Source organism: Eriocheir sinensis, chromosome 10 (genome assembly GCF_024679095.1).
Source record: "Eriocheir sinensis breed Jianghai 21 chromosome 10, ASM2467909v1, whole genome shotgun sequence".
NCBI classification, from domain to species: domain Eukaryota; kingdom Metazoa; phylum Arthropoda; class Malacostraca; order Decapoda; family Varunidae; genus Eriocheir; species Eriocheir sinensis.
In genome coordinates this window covers 2,120,178-2,136,386 of record NC_066518.1, presented here as the reverse complement: position 1 = coordinate 2,136,386, position 16,209 = coordinate 2,120,178, and the positions used below count along the sequence as shown (strand labels likewise).

The 16,209-nt window shown below is 43.9% G+C and overlaps 1 protein-coding gene and 1 long non-coding RNA gene across 5 annotated transcripts in view; both read left to right on the top strand.

Annotated features, from left to right (window-relative positions):
- The window catches only part of LOC126996436 (uncharacterized), a 183,896-nt gene that overhangs the window by 106,405 nt on the left and 61,282 nt on the right, over nt 1-16,209 (top strand). The gene's annotated exons all lie outside the window — the stretch shown is intronic.
- LOC126996433 (clumping factor A-like) lies at nt 5,368-8,249 on the top strand. 4 transcript variants are annotated; one of them, XM_050856864.1, is made up of 3 exons: nt 5,368-6,416; nt 6,525-6,696; nt 6,811-8,249. In XM_050856864.1, the coding sequence occupies exons 1-3, from the start codon at nt 5,397-5,399 to the stop codon at nt 8,058-8,060; spliced, it is 2,442 nt and encodes an 813-aa protein (XP_050712821.1). In that variant the 5' UTR covers nt 5,368-5,396; the 3' UTR covers nt 8,061-8,249. The 4 variants fall into 4 exon arrangements, with proteins under 4 accessions (XP_050712821.1, XP_050712823.1, XP_050712822.1 ...); XM_050856866.1 differs by lacking the exon at nt 6,525-6,696 and having other exon boundaries at nt 6,867-8,249; XM_050856865.1 differs by having other exon boundaries at nt 5,368-6,696; nt 6,925-8,249.

Sequence of the window (16,209 nt, the reverse complement as noted above, 5' to 3'; positions counted from 1 at the left end):
ATAAATAAATAATAAATAAAGATAGTAACAGTAGTAGTAGTAGTAGTAGTAGTAGTAGTAGTAGTAGTAGTAGTAGTTTTCTTGTACTGTATTCCAATGTATTTAAAAAGGTGTAATGTACAATATGACCGTAACTGTTGAGTAAAGGATCGCGTGCCGTAAAAAGGGTTGCCCTTAATGATTTTATCTTGTCTGCCTTCCCTGATTAGTCATTTTTCTTTTTTCTACATTAAACAAAAAGGTTTTGCTAAATGTTTTTTTTTCCTGATATTTGGAAATTTATGTTCAGTGTTTATTTATTGATATTTTTCTGTGTTTGGTTTATGGCTTTTGTTTTGTGGTCAGCTTTTGTTTATTTGCTTCCTTTTCAGTCGCGTTATAATTCTGATATTTTGACGCGTTTCCATTTGCATAAAAGATTCTGGCAGTCGCTCTCCCTTTAATATATGCACTCATCTGGTTTCTTCCTCTGACCCTCACACGCTCTCTTCTCTCCTTTCCTCTCCTCTCCTCTCCTCTCCTCTCCTCTCCTCTCCTCTCCTTTACTGTGTTTTATTTCACCTTGAGATCCGCCAGAGCAGTCCTCCCTCCTTCACGCTTCGTCCTGCTCTTTTCTTGAGGTTAATCTCTACTTTCATTTACCTCCTTCCCTTTGTGATACGCCTCAGCCTAACGCTTTCTTGGTCAAATAAATCATATCATATCAGCCCCAACTTTTCCGTGGGCTCTCGATGCTCGTCTGTCTTTTCTTAGTTCGTAGCTGGATGAGCTCGACATCTACGCCTTTCCCTTACTCAAGCTTGTCACGTCCAAGCCAAAGACTCGCCCGCGTACTCTGTGTCTGTCATGTGTTTCGGGTTTACTTTGTGGCCCAAACCCACTTTAGTGTCTTGTCGTTTTTTTTTACATCCCACGAACGATTTATTGGGTGAGGTGGATCTTCAGTGAACCGAGTACTTATATTAGCGTTGTTTTCAAGTGTCATGCGCACTCAAACCTTCTTTATTAGTTAGTCCTGATTCGGTTTGCCATTCACTCTAACATTCGTCGCTTCTCATCAGACAGAATGCTGAGAAAAATAGCACTAACATTTTTCACGTCTATGTACGTTTTTCGTTATTTTCTTGATAGTTTCAATATTTTTTTGTCTAAACAAATACACAGTAAAGATTAACTTCGTGGAAGTCGACTAAATAACGACCGACAACGAAATCGTTACTACACCGTAACTTGGAAATTTCAAGAAAAGTACGTTACGCATTAATGTGATAAAAAAAATATAATAAAACACGGCTGAATGTTTTTAAAGGCTTAAGCATCAATTTACTCTCCAAAATTATATCCATCTCCTGCACGTTTCCTCTTAAACCTTGGTCCCACGCTGCCGTGCACGTACAAAGCCTATAAAAGCATTATAAAAGAATAGTGTTTCATCACGTGAACTTGAACTTCCTGGACAAGCAAAACGATGCAGAGTAGTGCCGCAGGGACCCGCCCAATGTACAACGTAGTTTTTCGGAATGAAAGAAAGTAGAACGAACGGCGCGGCGTGACGGATGGGACGGGGCGGCGGCGGAAGGCGGGAGGCTGACATAAATCTTTCGGTCCCAGATTAGGCTGAGGGATGACACGGGTGGGGCGGGACGCGGGTGAAGAGCGGGGAGGGGCGGCGCTGGAAGGGGTGAAAACGTTTTATCGAGGAGTACAGGGCAGGGAAGGACTGGTTGGTGATTTACTTGCTGCATTTTAGGTCACAGGACAGGACGGCGAACGGAGGGCGAGAAGCGGGATAGGGCGGGAAGAGGGGGAGTGCGCGCCATATGAACGTTTTGCTTTGAAGTACTAGGCAATTGAGGGCTGGATGGTGGCTTACTTCTAACGTTTTAGGTCACATACGCCGCGGGAACGAGAGGAGAGGGAAGGTAGGGCGCGGTGGGACTGGGCTGGAAGGGATGCAAACTTTTTTGGCAGGAAGTATAGGGCAAGGGAGGGCGAGCTTGTAGTTTACTCATAACATTTTGGTCACATAAGGCTGGATGAGAGGAGGGGGAAGGGCGAGGGGAGTGTTAAGAACGGGGCGATGTGGAATGGATTGGAAGGGTGAGAAACGTGGGGAGCAGAGAGCAAGCATGGAGGGTAAAGAAAAAGTGAAATGAGAGTTAATACAGGGATGAATGGAGAAGCTAATGGGAAAAGAGGGCGAAAGAAAGGTCGGGGAAATGATGAGTGTGATGAGTGGCGGGTGTGTGGGATGAAGATATCTTATGCTTATATGTCTAAAAGGTTAAATGAGGTAGGATTTTGTGGAATGGAAAATGTTGCCTTGTGAATACGAAAGGACAGGGGTGAGAGAATGTTTTGTAGGTCACCCATAATCCAGGACAAGGGAGTGATGTGGTGTGGGAATAAAGAAAAGACGAACTTGTAAGGCTTTTGGGGATTTTAATAGTTTAGGAGTATTTTTTTTACAGCAAGGGAGGCAGCTCAAGGGTAAAAAACAACAACAGCAACAAAATGGCCCACTAGACGCTGCTCCGGCAACAGTAAAAATAAGCGAGAAGCCAGAGGAGAGGTCAATTTCGGGTGGAGAGGTTCTTGATACTCTCCTCTTAGAGTTCAAGTCGTACACGGAAGGAAATACAGACAAAGGAAGGCTGTCCCAGAGTTTATCAGCAGAAGGGATAAAAGAATGAAGATACTGATTAACTCTTGCACAAGGGATTTGGATAGAGAAGTGATGAGCAAGAATACAAAGCCGTGTTCAGCGTTGCCGCGGGAGAGGGGGAGGCATGGAGTTAGCAAGTTCAGAAGAGTAGTCAACATGAAAATATAGATAGAAATTATGTAGAATGAAACACAATATTGCAGCGAAATTTAAGAGGTAGAAGATTGCTAGAAAGATGAAACAAAGAGCCTTGAGTGTAAAAAATGGTTTAGTATGAAATTTTTAGCGTGAGGTGTGAGTCTAAGGAACGGGTGAGGGATGGCGGGGGAGGGGTGAAGCACAGGGCAGATTATGTGTTATCCGAGAAAGTTTGAAGGAAGAAACGGAAATGCGAGCTTGATTAATTACCAGAAGCTGCAGAGATAATGCGAAGAAGGATTAAACTTTCTCTCTTCCTCTCTCTCTCTCTCTCTCTCTCTCTCACACACACACACACACACACACACACGTTTATCAGGTCAGGAACACAAATATCATGGCCCGACAAAGCCATTATGCATATTTGACCAACTTTCCCAACGTTGTAATTACACGCACCACATGTTTTGACGGCAAAGGTAAGTGGTGGCGCCGTGAGGTCAGGGGAAAGTGTCGGGGCTCAATCATGATGGGACGGCGGTACGAAGGGTCGACTGCGCTATATAATGTTGTGCAAGGGAATAGTGTCCTCGTGACGTTCTCGTGTAACATTCGCGGCCGTGTGTTAGACCTCATCATTATCCAAGCTTCATCTTGCCTTGGGGGAAGTAATAGCATCGTCATTCAAGGCTGTCCCGCTGTTTTTCCCTGTGTTGAATGGATGTTTATCACGTGCTGCCGAAATACTCTACGAAAAGATTATAGACTTGGAAAGCAGATGGTCAGTAACTTGGAACTGCGGCATGTGTCAATTCACTGGCCTCTTGTAGTCTTCTTTTCTGCCTTTTGTACCCATCCATATAAGATCAAGCAAAATTATCAGCTCTTGTCGCCACTAAGTTGAAGGAAAATACCATCCATTCTCTTTAATACTCGCGACAGATGAAACTGTCACTCGTGTTGTCTCTGTCACAAGTGTCGCACGAGTTTCCGCAGTCACCCCCGAGCATGACAATATGAGACAACTGGTGAAAGCTTGCTTGTGGTATCAGACACTCCGAACGAAGCCAGCGCTACATGATGGAGCGAGGCGGGGCTGTAAGTGGTGTTCAGGCGGCGGCGGCGATGCAAACATGACATCCGTGGCGGCGACAGTGACAGCGGCGGCAGAGACGACCCGTAATAGCAGCGGTGACGAGGCAAACCATGATATCCCGGGGAGCAGTTGTGGCGGCGACCGTGGCGGGAATTGGCCATTTGAAGAAACAGAAACGGCTCTACACTCTATTTAGTTTCATTGCAGTTCAGCCTGAAATTGCTCGGTGCATGGCAGAAAATTCGTGTGATGCCAGGCGATTTCAGAGTCACCTGCCGCCACCTGCATGTCCTCTGTCACCCCCGCCACCGCCGCCGCCATCACCACCACCACCACCACCACCACCACCACCACAACCTTGTGCCTCCCTACCTAACTACCTAACTAACTAACTAACTTCGAGTAATTAACCATCTAACGATCTAACAAATTAACTATAATTGTTTGACTATCTTAAACTAACCATTTAACTTGGTAATTATAAGTAAATATACTCGCCGCACGATTAAATGGCAGAATGGGGGCCCCCTCATCCTCCCCTCAGGGCGCATAGATGTGGCTGTGTGTGTGTGTGTGTGTGTGTGTGTGTGTGTGTGTGTGTGTGTGTGTGTGTGTGTGTGTGTGTGCTTGGAGGCGCCCTGAGATGGTCGTTTTGCCACCTACCGATAATCCCTATTCCCACTTGCACTGCTGTCTCCTTACATTTCTTTGTTACTGTGGTTCCCTTCTTCCTCTTTGTTACTCTCTCTCTCTCTCTCTCTCTCTCTCTCTCTCTCTCTCTCTCTCTCTCTCTCTCTCTCTCTCTCTCTCTCTCTCTCTCTCTCTCTCTCTCTCTCTCTCTCTCTCTCTCTCTCTCTCTCTCTCTCTCTCGAAAATTAGAATTTTCCTTTATTTGGTTTGTTCTTATTAAACAACATGAAGAAGCGTGTTGCTGCAGCCCTGTCACCCGCCATCCGACGCGTGAACTGCACTACTTAGCCGACTAGGCAAGAGCCTAGTAGAGAGGAAGTAGGTATTGGATGTCCTCTGGTCTCATTAGTAACAATCCAGGGGTGTAGTAGGCAGAAAGGCAACTAAAATTAAGAAATCGCAATGCACGGACACGGGATAAAGGGAACAGATATGGAGGGAAAGAGTACCTACGCGACACACTGGGAAATAACTAATGTGTAAAGAACCCAAGGCATGTTATCCACGCATTATGCATGAAATAAAAGTTAAGCAAGGTTATTTTTTCTTACTTATCAAGATTTATTTGGAAATAGTTGCCATTCAAAAGAATTAAGAATATTTTATCTATTCCTTTATAGTTTAGCAACAGCCCTGTCACCCGCCATCCGGCGCGTGAACTGCACTACTTAGCCGACTGGGCAAGATTATAGCAGAAATAATTTGCTGGAGGTGAATCGGTCTTCATGGACATAGCACCTCCTTTTATTACCGAACACCGATTTCCTCAATACTCGGATAATTTTTTTATATCACATCGAAACAACGATGGGAAACTCTGCATCTCGACAGAAATTCAACGTGTGGGTAACCCTGGAGCGAGGCTCCTCCCTGGTGGACTCCATCAAGCTCTCGTGCAAGGACTCCACCTGCTGCCTGAAGAGGAGGCGTACGGTCGCCTCCGTCAAGTTCCCCGTGGAAGGTTGGTCTTGCGTCGCAGGGATTCAAGGCTGCCACGCCGAGGGTGAGCTGCGTGTGCCCTTGGCGAAGCTGTGCAAGAAAGACGGCAACGCGGCCGTCAGGGTGCAATGCGCCTCGCTTGGGAAGCCAGTCTTCACCTCTTCCATGCCGCTGGCCTGGCTGCTGGACAACATCAGCGGCCTCCACTTCTCTCTCTTCTGTGACGACGGGCCCGCCTTCACCAGCCTCCGGTGCAACGGGAGGCGGTGTGGCGAGCCCATCCGGGCGGTGAGCCCTGCACCGCATGCGGCCACTGACGGGATGGCCACGACCGATGAGGCTGATGCATGGGCAGCCTTTGAAGTGACGACCCATGATGACTGGTCCGTGGAGGTTGATGATTCATGGGCAGCCCCAGACTTGGTGACCTCCGTTGCTATGGTTGAGGCTAATGATTCATGGGCAGCCTTTGAAGCAATGACCCGCGGTGACTGGTCCGTGGAGGCTGATGATTCATGGGCAGCCCCAGACTTGGTGACCTCTGCTGCTGTGGTCGAGGCTGATGATTCATGGGCAGCCTTTGAAGCAATGACCCGTGATGACTGGTCCGTGGAGGCTGATGATTCATGGGCAGCCCCAGACTTGGTGACCTCTGCTGCTGTGGTCGAGGCTGATGATTCATGGGCAGCCTTTGAAGCAATGACCCGTGGTGACTGGTCCGTGGAGGCTGATGATTCATGGGCAGCCCCAGACTTGGTGACCTCTGCTGCTGTGGTCGAGGCTGATGATTCATGGGCAGCCTTTGAAGCAATGACCCGTGATGACTGGTCCGTGGAGGCTGATGATCCATGGGCACCCGCCGAATTGGTGACCGCCATCACCGATGAGGCTGATGATTCATGGGCAGCCTTTGAAGCAATGACCCGTGATGACTGGTCCGTGGAGGCTGATGATCCATGGGCACCCGCCGAATTGGTGACCGCCATCACCGATGAGGCTGGTGTTCCAATGGCACTCCTTGAAGTGACGACCCGTGATGACTCGTCTGATGAAGCTGATGATCCATGGCCAGCCTTTGAAGCAATGACCCGTAATGACTCGTCTGATGAGGGTGATGTTCCATTGGCACTCCTTGAAGTGACGACCCGTGATGACTCGTCTGATGAGGGTGATGATCCATGGCCAGCCTTTGAAGCAATGACCCGTGATGACTCGTCTGATGAGGCTGGTGTTCCATTGGCACTCCTTGAAGTGACGACCCGTGATGACTCATCTGATGAAGCTGATGATCCATGGCCAGCCTTTGAAGCAATGACCCGTGATGACTCGTCTGATGAGGCTGGTGTTCCAATGGCACTCCTTGAAGTGACGACCCGTGATGACTCGTCTGATGAAGCTGATGATCCATGGCCAGCCTTTGAAGCAATGACCCGTGATGACTCGTCTGACGAGGCTGGTGTTCCAATGGCACTCCTTGAAGTGACGACCCGTGATGACTCGTCTGATGAGGGTGATGATCCATGGCCAGTCTTTGAAGCAATGACCCGTGATGACTCGTCTGATGAGGGTGATGATACATGGGCATCCGCCGAATCGGTAACCGCCATCACCGATGAGGATGCTGCTGCATGGGACGCCCTCGAATTGATAACCAGTGATGACTGGTCTGATGAGGGTGATGATGCATGGGAAGCCCTCGAATTGATAACCAGTAATGACTGGTCTGATGAGGGTGATGATGCATGGGAAGCCCTCGAATTGATAACCAGTAATGACTGGTCTGATGAGGATGATGATCCATGGGAAGCCCTCGAATTGATAACCAGTAATGACTGGTCTGATGAGGATGAGGATCCATGGGATGCCCTCGAATTGATAACCAGTAATGACTGGTCTGATGAGGATGATGATCCATGGGATGCCCTCGAATTGATAACCAGTAATGACTGGTCTGATGAGGATGATGATCCATGGGAAGCCCTCGAATTGATAACCAGTAATGACTGGCCTGATGAGGATGAGGATCCATGGGAAGCCCTCGAATTGATAACCAGTAATGACTGGTCTGATGAGGATGATGATCCATGGGATGCCCTCGAATTGATAACCAGTAATGACTGGTCTGATGAGGATGAGGATCCATGGGATGCCCTCGAATTGATAACCAGTAATGACTGGTCTGATGAGGGTGATGATCCATGGGCATCCGCCGAATCGGTGGCCGCCATCACCGATGAGGATGATGATCCATGGGAAGCCCTCGAATTGATAACCAGTAATGACTGGTCTGATGAGGAGAATGATCCATGGGAAGCCATCGAATTGATAACCAGTAATGACTGGTCTGATGAGGATGAGGATCCATGGGATGCCCTCGAATTGATAACCAGTGATGACTGGTCTGACGAGGATGAGGATCCATGGGAAGCCCTCGAATTGATAACCGGTAATGACTGGTCTGATGAGGATGATGCCTTCCTGGACGTCACGGCCATCTGTGCTGTCGTTGTGTACATTGTCTTGCTTCACTAAGCAGCCTGGTAACACACTCACCAGTGACCCCCGGCGCAGGCGCGAGCCACATCGTGAGCCACACTCCCGGGGAGCGAGACTTCCTTTAGTGACCGTCGCTCTTATTTCACCTTCAGGGGAGGAGCTTTAGCTGTATTTCTTATCTTATCAATGAAAACCTTTACAATAAAACTATTATCCTATTAATGAATTTACCTTACCTATTAATAATAGTGTGCCTATCACAGTGAAATTCACCACATGCACGACTGCCAAGTCTCTTCCATTCGTCTACCATTCTATTAGCAAACCAATTCCTGCCTGCATGTTTAACAAATCTATATTGATCTAACGACCCATGGCTAAGAGTGCATTATATTTTCTTACTTATCAAGATTTATTTGCGAATAGTTGCCATTCAAAAGAATTAAGAATATTTTATCTATTCCTTTATAGTTAAGCAAATGGGCGCATGTTTGACCGAGTTGAAAAACTTATACTAAATTTAATGATCTATTTTGGAATATACTGTTTTAGATGAATGCATGTAGTTTTATGAATCTTTTTCCCGCTTACAAGACCCACGAACATTTACATTTAACGGGGGACCCCTCGGGTATTAGTGGAGGGTCCCCGATGGACTGTGAGGTATACGGCCCTGCCTTCATGCGTGGCTACGAAGACCGCTTCAGATTTTACATAAGACAAACGATATCAAATGTTGGCTTTACCATGTAGCAAATAGTTTAGTAATAGTAGTAGTAGTAGCAGTAGTGGTAGTAGTAGTATAGTAGTACAGTGGTAGTGGTAGTAAAAGTAATAGTAGAAGTAGTAGTAGTAGTAGAAGTAGTAGTAGTAGTAGAGGGTGCCGGACATACTCCCCCCTTAACATATTCCCTTTTGAACATTTCTCCCTCCGGACATTTCCTCTCATTCATCTATTTAATACGAGCGAAATAACAAATAAATGAATCGTAAAACAGACGACTAAAGAGAAGGAACTAATAATAAACAACAAAAAAAAGTATCAACACAACAAAATATGATAAACACAAAATACTGAAAAAAAACGTACTAACTATCTAACTGAATATCTAACCAGCTAACTCTTCCTAGCTGTCTGACTAGCTATTAACTAACTATTTAAGTACCTGCCTACCTGCCTGATTTGGTGTGGTTGTTTGTTCAGCTTGGTGACCTACATACAGAGGAAAGACTAAAAACCAAGGACAAAACACTTCAATCCGGCCAATCCCAAGGAGGTTAAATTAAACATTCCTCCCGGTCGTCAGCCTCCTTCTTGCCCCTTCAATGTCGGCGGACAGGGTGCCAGCGAGACCTCAAGCCGCGCGACCCAGGGCCTCATCCATCCTTGACCACCACCATAATAACCAGCACACCACGACCACCAATACCACCACCACAGCCACCGCTAAATCCACCACCATTACCACCACCAATGCTTACAAAAATGACACTCACCTGCTTCTACCTCCACCACCACCACCACCACTACAACCACCACCACCCCTGCCACCAGCCCTACCACTACCACCACAACCTCCACCACAATTACCATCACCACTACTTTCACAAATGACAGTCACCAACCTCCACTACCACCACCACCACCACCACCACAACCACAACCACCACTATCACCACCACTACCACTTCCACAAATGGCAGTCACCTCCTACAACAACCAGCACCACAGATACCGCTACGACCACCACCACTACCACCATCACAGCTAAGTCACCACCATCACCACCCCCAACACCTTTACCAGAGTAAGTACCACTACCAACACCCTACCCCCCACCACCACTACCACCATTACAGCTAAGTCACCACCACCATCACCACCGGCACCACCTTTACTTGTTTCATCACCACCACCACCACCACCATCACCATTACCACCACCAAACCAACATTTTAAGAATTTTATGCGCTGTTGCGAAACTTCAAGTGGGTATAATGTAATTCACCTGTATCTCTCTCTCGTAATTTATTGTAAATATACGCATTGAAAATGTCGTAAACATTGATAAATGCGACAGCCAAAAGATTCAGCAGTGAAGCGAGATCCAATCTTTAGCACTTGCAAATATACCATGAATTAAAATGAATATTAAGTGGTATTTACAAGTCTGATCCAGGTACTCGAAGCGCACCCGAACTTATGAAAAACGGTGAACTATGGTGTATCTGCGGCAATAGCATCAGACAACTATGTAACTATCTATCTAGACTATCTATGTAACTCCTCATGCTCCTCTCACGCAATATTCCTACTTGTATCCTCATTACTGTATTTCTTCCTTCTCATTGTTACTTTCCCTTTCTCTCCCATCCTCACTTTTTTTACGCGCCATGTGTTGCGTTAACGTCGACTGCTGAGTTTATGGTGTGCCTGGAATAGAGGAGCCGAGGAAGCCATCCGTTCTTGTAAAGGGGACGGCGAGGTGCTGGTCCCTGTAGTGTCCTTTTCTGGTGTCTTTCTGGTGTTTTTGTTTCCCTATTTCAAGGATTAAAGCGTCATTATAACTTTACGAACACCCTTGATATCAATAATTTGCCTGTCTTCTCTTTACACTGTTGCTCCCTCTGTTTTCTCCTCAGCCGTATTGTTTTCTCGTCCGTGGTCTGCTTGTGCCTGTAGCTCAGAGGGAAAAGTTGGTCTTGATTTCAAAAGTTTGGAGAGTTTGGGAAATAATTGTTTCTTTTTGTGTGTCCGTGTGTGTGTGTGTGTGTGTGTGTGTGTGTGTGTGTGTGTGTGTGTGTGTGTGTGTGTGTGTGTGCTGCCAAAAAAGATTAAATTGTGTTATGTTATCTTTCTCCTCTCGCCTCCTTCTTTTCCTCGTCTTCCTCCTCCTCCTCCTCCTCCTCCCTGCCTCAAACGGCCCCGTGCGTTATCTGGCTGGTCACCTGTTTTTACCGTATCTGTTTGTCCTCCCTCGTCCGTTCTTTGATAAACGAGGCAGCTTTCCTTTACCGTATTTTACATTTTTTTGTGATGCATCAGCTTGTTGTTCTGGCCGCTATGGAGGTGCTGCGATGTTTGTGCTGTTGTTCCATGGGCCTGTTTGACTTTTGACCTCCCCACACACTTCACTCACTCCTCCCGTGCAACATTACCATAGTCAGCTCAGTACTCCATTTCTTTACCACACCCACTCTTCTCTTTCTCGCCTTTCCAAAACTAGATAAGACGTTTCTGTTGTCTGACTTTGCTCCCCATTCCATGTCAATTCCGTTCTTACTTCGTTCCTCGTTAAAGATTTTCCTCCTCCTATTCATCCTTATTCTCCATTTCTTTCTCATCTTCGTTTTCTTCTTGCTCGTCATATGTTGGGTTCATGTCGACTGGTTTCTTCTGCCGAGTTTATTCTGCGATTATCTTCACGCCCTCTTTTTCTCACAGCCTCTCCGTGTCTCTTTTCTTCCCTCTTTGCGATGTTTCTCTCAATCCATCCTAGATCTGTGTTTCCTCCAAGTGTCGTTCCCAAAGTGTGTGTATGTGTGTGTGTGTGTGTGTGTGTGTGTGTGTGTGTGTGTGTGTCTGCGCACCCGTGTGTGGGCGTGGTTGCGTGGAGCCAACACGACGTCACTCGGCTCCCCGGAGCGCCTAACTCTTTTAGCGAGAGTAATGTTATTTCGTAGACAGTAATTAAGAGACGGAATGTGAAAGCTTACTTTTGCTTTGTTCTTCGTGTCATTTAATATTTTTAATAGGAATGTCAGCGTCCATTTTTAATAAAGTCAACAATGCAGGGTTGGCCAAGGACGCAAAAGTATTCCCTTGCAATGTCTGCGTTCAAATGTTCTCAGTAGAAGAGTGTGTGTGATGAGGAAGTTCATCTTGATAAAATAAATGTGTTATAACAACTGTCTGTATTTCTTTTTCGGTGTTGACATGACATTTATTTTTTCTATCTGTGTTACCGGCAAATGCATTTTAATGTAGACGTCAAATGAATTATGTCATGAATAAAAGCATTCATCACACTAATTTCGGAACGTTTAATGTTTACGAGTGATAAAAAGTCCATTAATATTGTCGCTTTTCTTCAATTTAAGCACCATCGGCTTCATTCTCGTTAATCGCTTTGGAAAAAAATGCAAATATTGTTCCCAGAATTGTAGCCAGTTTTGTACAACGATTACACACACACACACACACACACACACACACACACACACACACACACACACACACACACACACACACACACACACACTGGTACTTTCTAAAATATAAATTAATTCTGGGAAAGATTACTGTATAGTGTACATATTAACTGAAGAGATGCGCAGGAGGAGGCGGAGAAAGAGGAGGAGGTTGGTGTTACTGGTATTGTTTCCTTGGAAGGACTGCGCGTGACAATTTACAGGATGAGTGTTTCCTACAAATGTCTTGCTTCCGAGATAATGGTTCTACTTACTGGAATCTACTTCTTGGCTCAATTATATCATATTTTTCACTTTCTTTGCTTCTTCCTTTGTGCTCTTCCACCTTTTCTACCTGATCAGTCCTGACCAGTCTGTATCCGTCCTTCCTCCCGCTCCAGTGTTTTGGGTGAAGTGATCAGTCGCAGCAAAACATCGACACATTCAGAATTTCAGATTTATTGAATTCCAGTGGAACCAACATATACCGAACACAACTCCATTATTGTATTATTGGATTGAGAGAGAGAGAGAGAGAGAGAGAGAGAGAGAGAGAGAGAGAGAGAGAGAGAGAGAGAGAGAGAGAGAGAGAGAGAGAGAGAGAGAGAGAGAGAGAGAGAGAGAGAGAGAGAGAGAGAGAGAGAGAGAGAGAGAGAGAGAGAGAGAGAGACTCACAATCCCACTGTGTCACAACAATTTCAGGACTTAATATCATCATCGAGATTGTCCTCAGAGACATTGCAGACACACACACACACACACACACACACACACACACACACACACACACACAGGAAAAGGACTTGAGATAAATGAAAAAGGAAGAAATGTGGAAGGAAAGAGGTTTTCGTGATAAATTTGAAGTGAGAACGTGACGGAGCTAAAAGAAATTAATTGAAAAAAGAAAGCGTTCTGATATCGATATAATAGAAAGTGAAGGAAGAAGGAGATTGAAGGTGTAGGTTTCTTCTTAAGTTTTTTTTTTTTTTTTTTTGAGATTCGATGACTAAATTTTGTCGAGAAAGATGAGCAGAGCAGCAGGTAAATGTAACTCTCTGGGAATAGGAAATAAAATAAAAAAATAGACGGTTTTCTTCATCTCCATCTTCCTTTCCTTCAAACGTGGCAGAAAATTGAAAAGAAAGACCTGATACTCTATTGATTAATTAGAGTGCAGGATACTGTCGGATGGCGCGAGAAGAAGTGGTTCAACTGATCATATCCAGTGTGTGTGTGTGTGTGTGTGTGTGTGTGTGTGTGTGTGTGTGTGTGTGTGTGTGTGTGTGTGTGTGTGTGAGAGAGAGAGAGAGAGTTATATATTCATGAAGGAAGGAAAAGGGAGGCGTGGAGAATTACGATGTGAAAAGCTAATTATAGCATCACTGGGACCCCTGATATTGTTTTCACAGCTCTTTGTAGGAGTCTGAGCTGGATTTTATTTCATTTTATTAGCTATTTCCTTCCCTGATTCAAATTACTGATAGCAACATTCTTGTACCCTTCGTATTTATTAAAATCGTTTTTACCTCCTGATCGACAAGAAAAGAGGAGATAATCATTAAAAATATAATTGTTAATGTTAATATTATTCATCTATCTTCTTAGTAGTTAAATTATTATTATTATTATTATTATTATTATTATTATTATTATTATTATTATTATTATTATTATTATTATTATTATTATTATTATTATTATTATTATTATCTGTAACATTACTTTTATTGCTTTCTCATTATTATTTTCACCACCCTGCCACCACCATCGTACGTTTTTTCAGCAGTCGTTTCCTCCGTTAAGTGGCGGGGTGGTTCCCTCAACTTCCTGCCGTGTTGACGTGTGGATCCTGCTTTTAGCTGGAAGTGGTTTTTGTTTATTTATTTGTTCATTTATTATCCTTAGTACTATTTGTAGGAGTAGTTGTAGTTTTAATAAGAACACTAGTAGCGGCAGCAGTAGCAGCAGCAGCAGCGGCAGCAAGAGTAGTAGTAGTTGTAGTAGTTGTAGTAGTACTATTAGTAGTGGTAGTAGTAGTAGTAGAAGTACTGGTAGTAGTAATAGTAGTAAGAGGAGGAGGAGGAGGAGGAGGAGGAGAGGCCTTACTAATTGTAACAAAACAGTAGCAGTAGTAACAATATTTTTAACCGAATTGATATGCAAAGGAAATATTAGAATAACTAATTATAACGGTAATAATGATAGTTATATATTTTTGTATTATTGTATTGCAATATACGAGTATACTTATTAAAACAACAAACAACAAGAAAAAAAGGCAACATTAACTATAATATCATTAATCACAGTAATGAAAATAATAATAATAATAATAATAATAATAATAATAATAATAATAATAATAATAATAATAATAATAATAATAATAATAATAATAATAATAATAATAATAATAATAATAATAATAATAATAATAATAATAATAATAATAATAATAATAATAATAATAATAATAATAATAATAATAATAATAATAATAATAATAATAATAATAATAGTAATAATGGTGATAAGTTTTAAATTAGCAAATATATGTCACCGTACTATTTTCTCATTGCAACAGTGCATAAAAATGAATTTAAAAAGCGACATAAATAACAATGATAAGAGTAATATAGTAATAATGTGGGAGTGAGTTATTTTTACCGTAAGTGCAGTGACGACAGAAAATAAATTGAAGTAGTAAAAGTAATTACAGAGAGTAATCGCAAAATCAATAATATAATTGTTGAAATGTCTGCAATTAGCGGCTTGGTTGCAGTCCAGCCGTGGGTCCGCCTCGAAGTAATGCCTCGCCATCGATCTCAGGACGGCAGGAAGGAAGGAAGGAGTGAACGTCTCCCAAATTAATTACTAACCTCTGCTGCTTCTCTCTCCGAATCGACTCCTCCTCTTCGTCCTTCTCCTTTTCCTCCGTTTGCCTCTTATCTTCGCTGCTCCACCCATGCCACTCACAACCACCTCTTTCCTTCTATTCGATTTGCACCTCGTCAATAACCTTACGACCTCTTACTCAACTTACACATTTTGATCATCTTCCTTTACACATTCCTCCCCTTTCTCTCGACAAGACGTTCAACAAGTTAACTTCCTGGATGGTTTGAAATTCTGCAATTAGATTTGTACTCGTCCCTCATGCCCAGCGTTTTCTTCGATATTGATAACATCTTTTTACCTAGAGTAGCTGTGTTTTGATTCTTTGTTCGAGGTCTTGGCGTAAACTGGCGGACACGATAGAGAGCGCCCAACCTCGAGGAAGCTGGCCATGCCAGTACATATATGCGTTATCGAGTACCAGGGCCCCTAATCATGAGCTGAAAAGCGTGAAGATATCTGTACATAAGAATACTTCAAAACGTCATTAGGCACCCATTGATATTAGTAACTTATCGCGTGAAACAATAGTCCATAAAAATGCTGAAGATTACGATGAAAAATGAAAATGTCTTCTTTTTTCCTAAGTTAATTGAGGCTTAATTATCTGAATCTGCGGTCAAGGGCCCTGCCTGGTTAATTAATCCTTTAATACACGCAGCGCTACATATATATTACATTTTATTCCGAATTCCAGATGGGCCTCAGGCATAGTGCAGAGAAGAAAAAAAACACTTCCTCTTCTCTAATGATAGGAACGGAGATAAACCCGAGACAGCAAAATACACTTGGAGGGAAAAAACACGCCGATAAATCAATGTCGTAGAGCCACGAGGCTGATACACCGCTGGCTGGTGGGTCGGAAGGGGGGCGGGACCAGGGGGGGGGAGCAGATACGGGCCGCAGGGGGAATGTTTATCGACGCAAATGAAAGCAAAAAATCAAGCGGATGTAATAAATAAACGGAGTCGGAAGAACCAAAGCAAATAAATACCACTCGTTATGAGATGCGTGTAAGGAAATACTATAATGTACTTTAATTTAATGCCAGGAAACCCAGTGCACTTAAAAAAATGTGAGAAAAATACTAACATACATG

What these genes read in the sequence shown, in the direction of transcription:
- LOC126996433 (XM_050856863.1), top strand. Translation starts at nt 5,397, where the DNA reads ATGGGAAACTCTGCATCTCGACAGAAATTCAACGTGTGGGTAACCCTG. An exon ending in TGATGACTCGTCTGATGAGG is followed by an intron (nt 6,697 to 6,810) that starts GTGATGATCCAT and finishes CATCTGATGAAG; the next exon opens with CTGATGATCCATGGCCAGCC.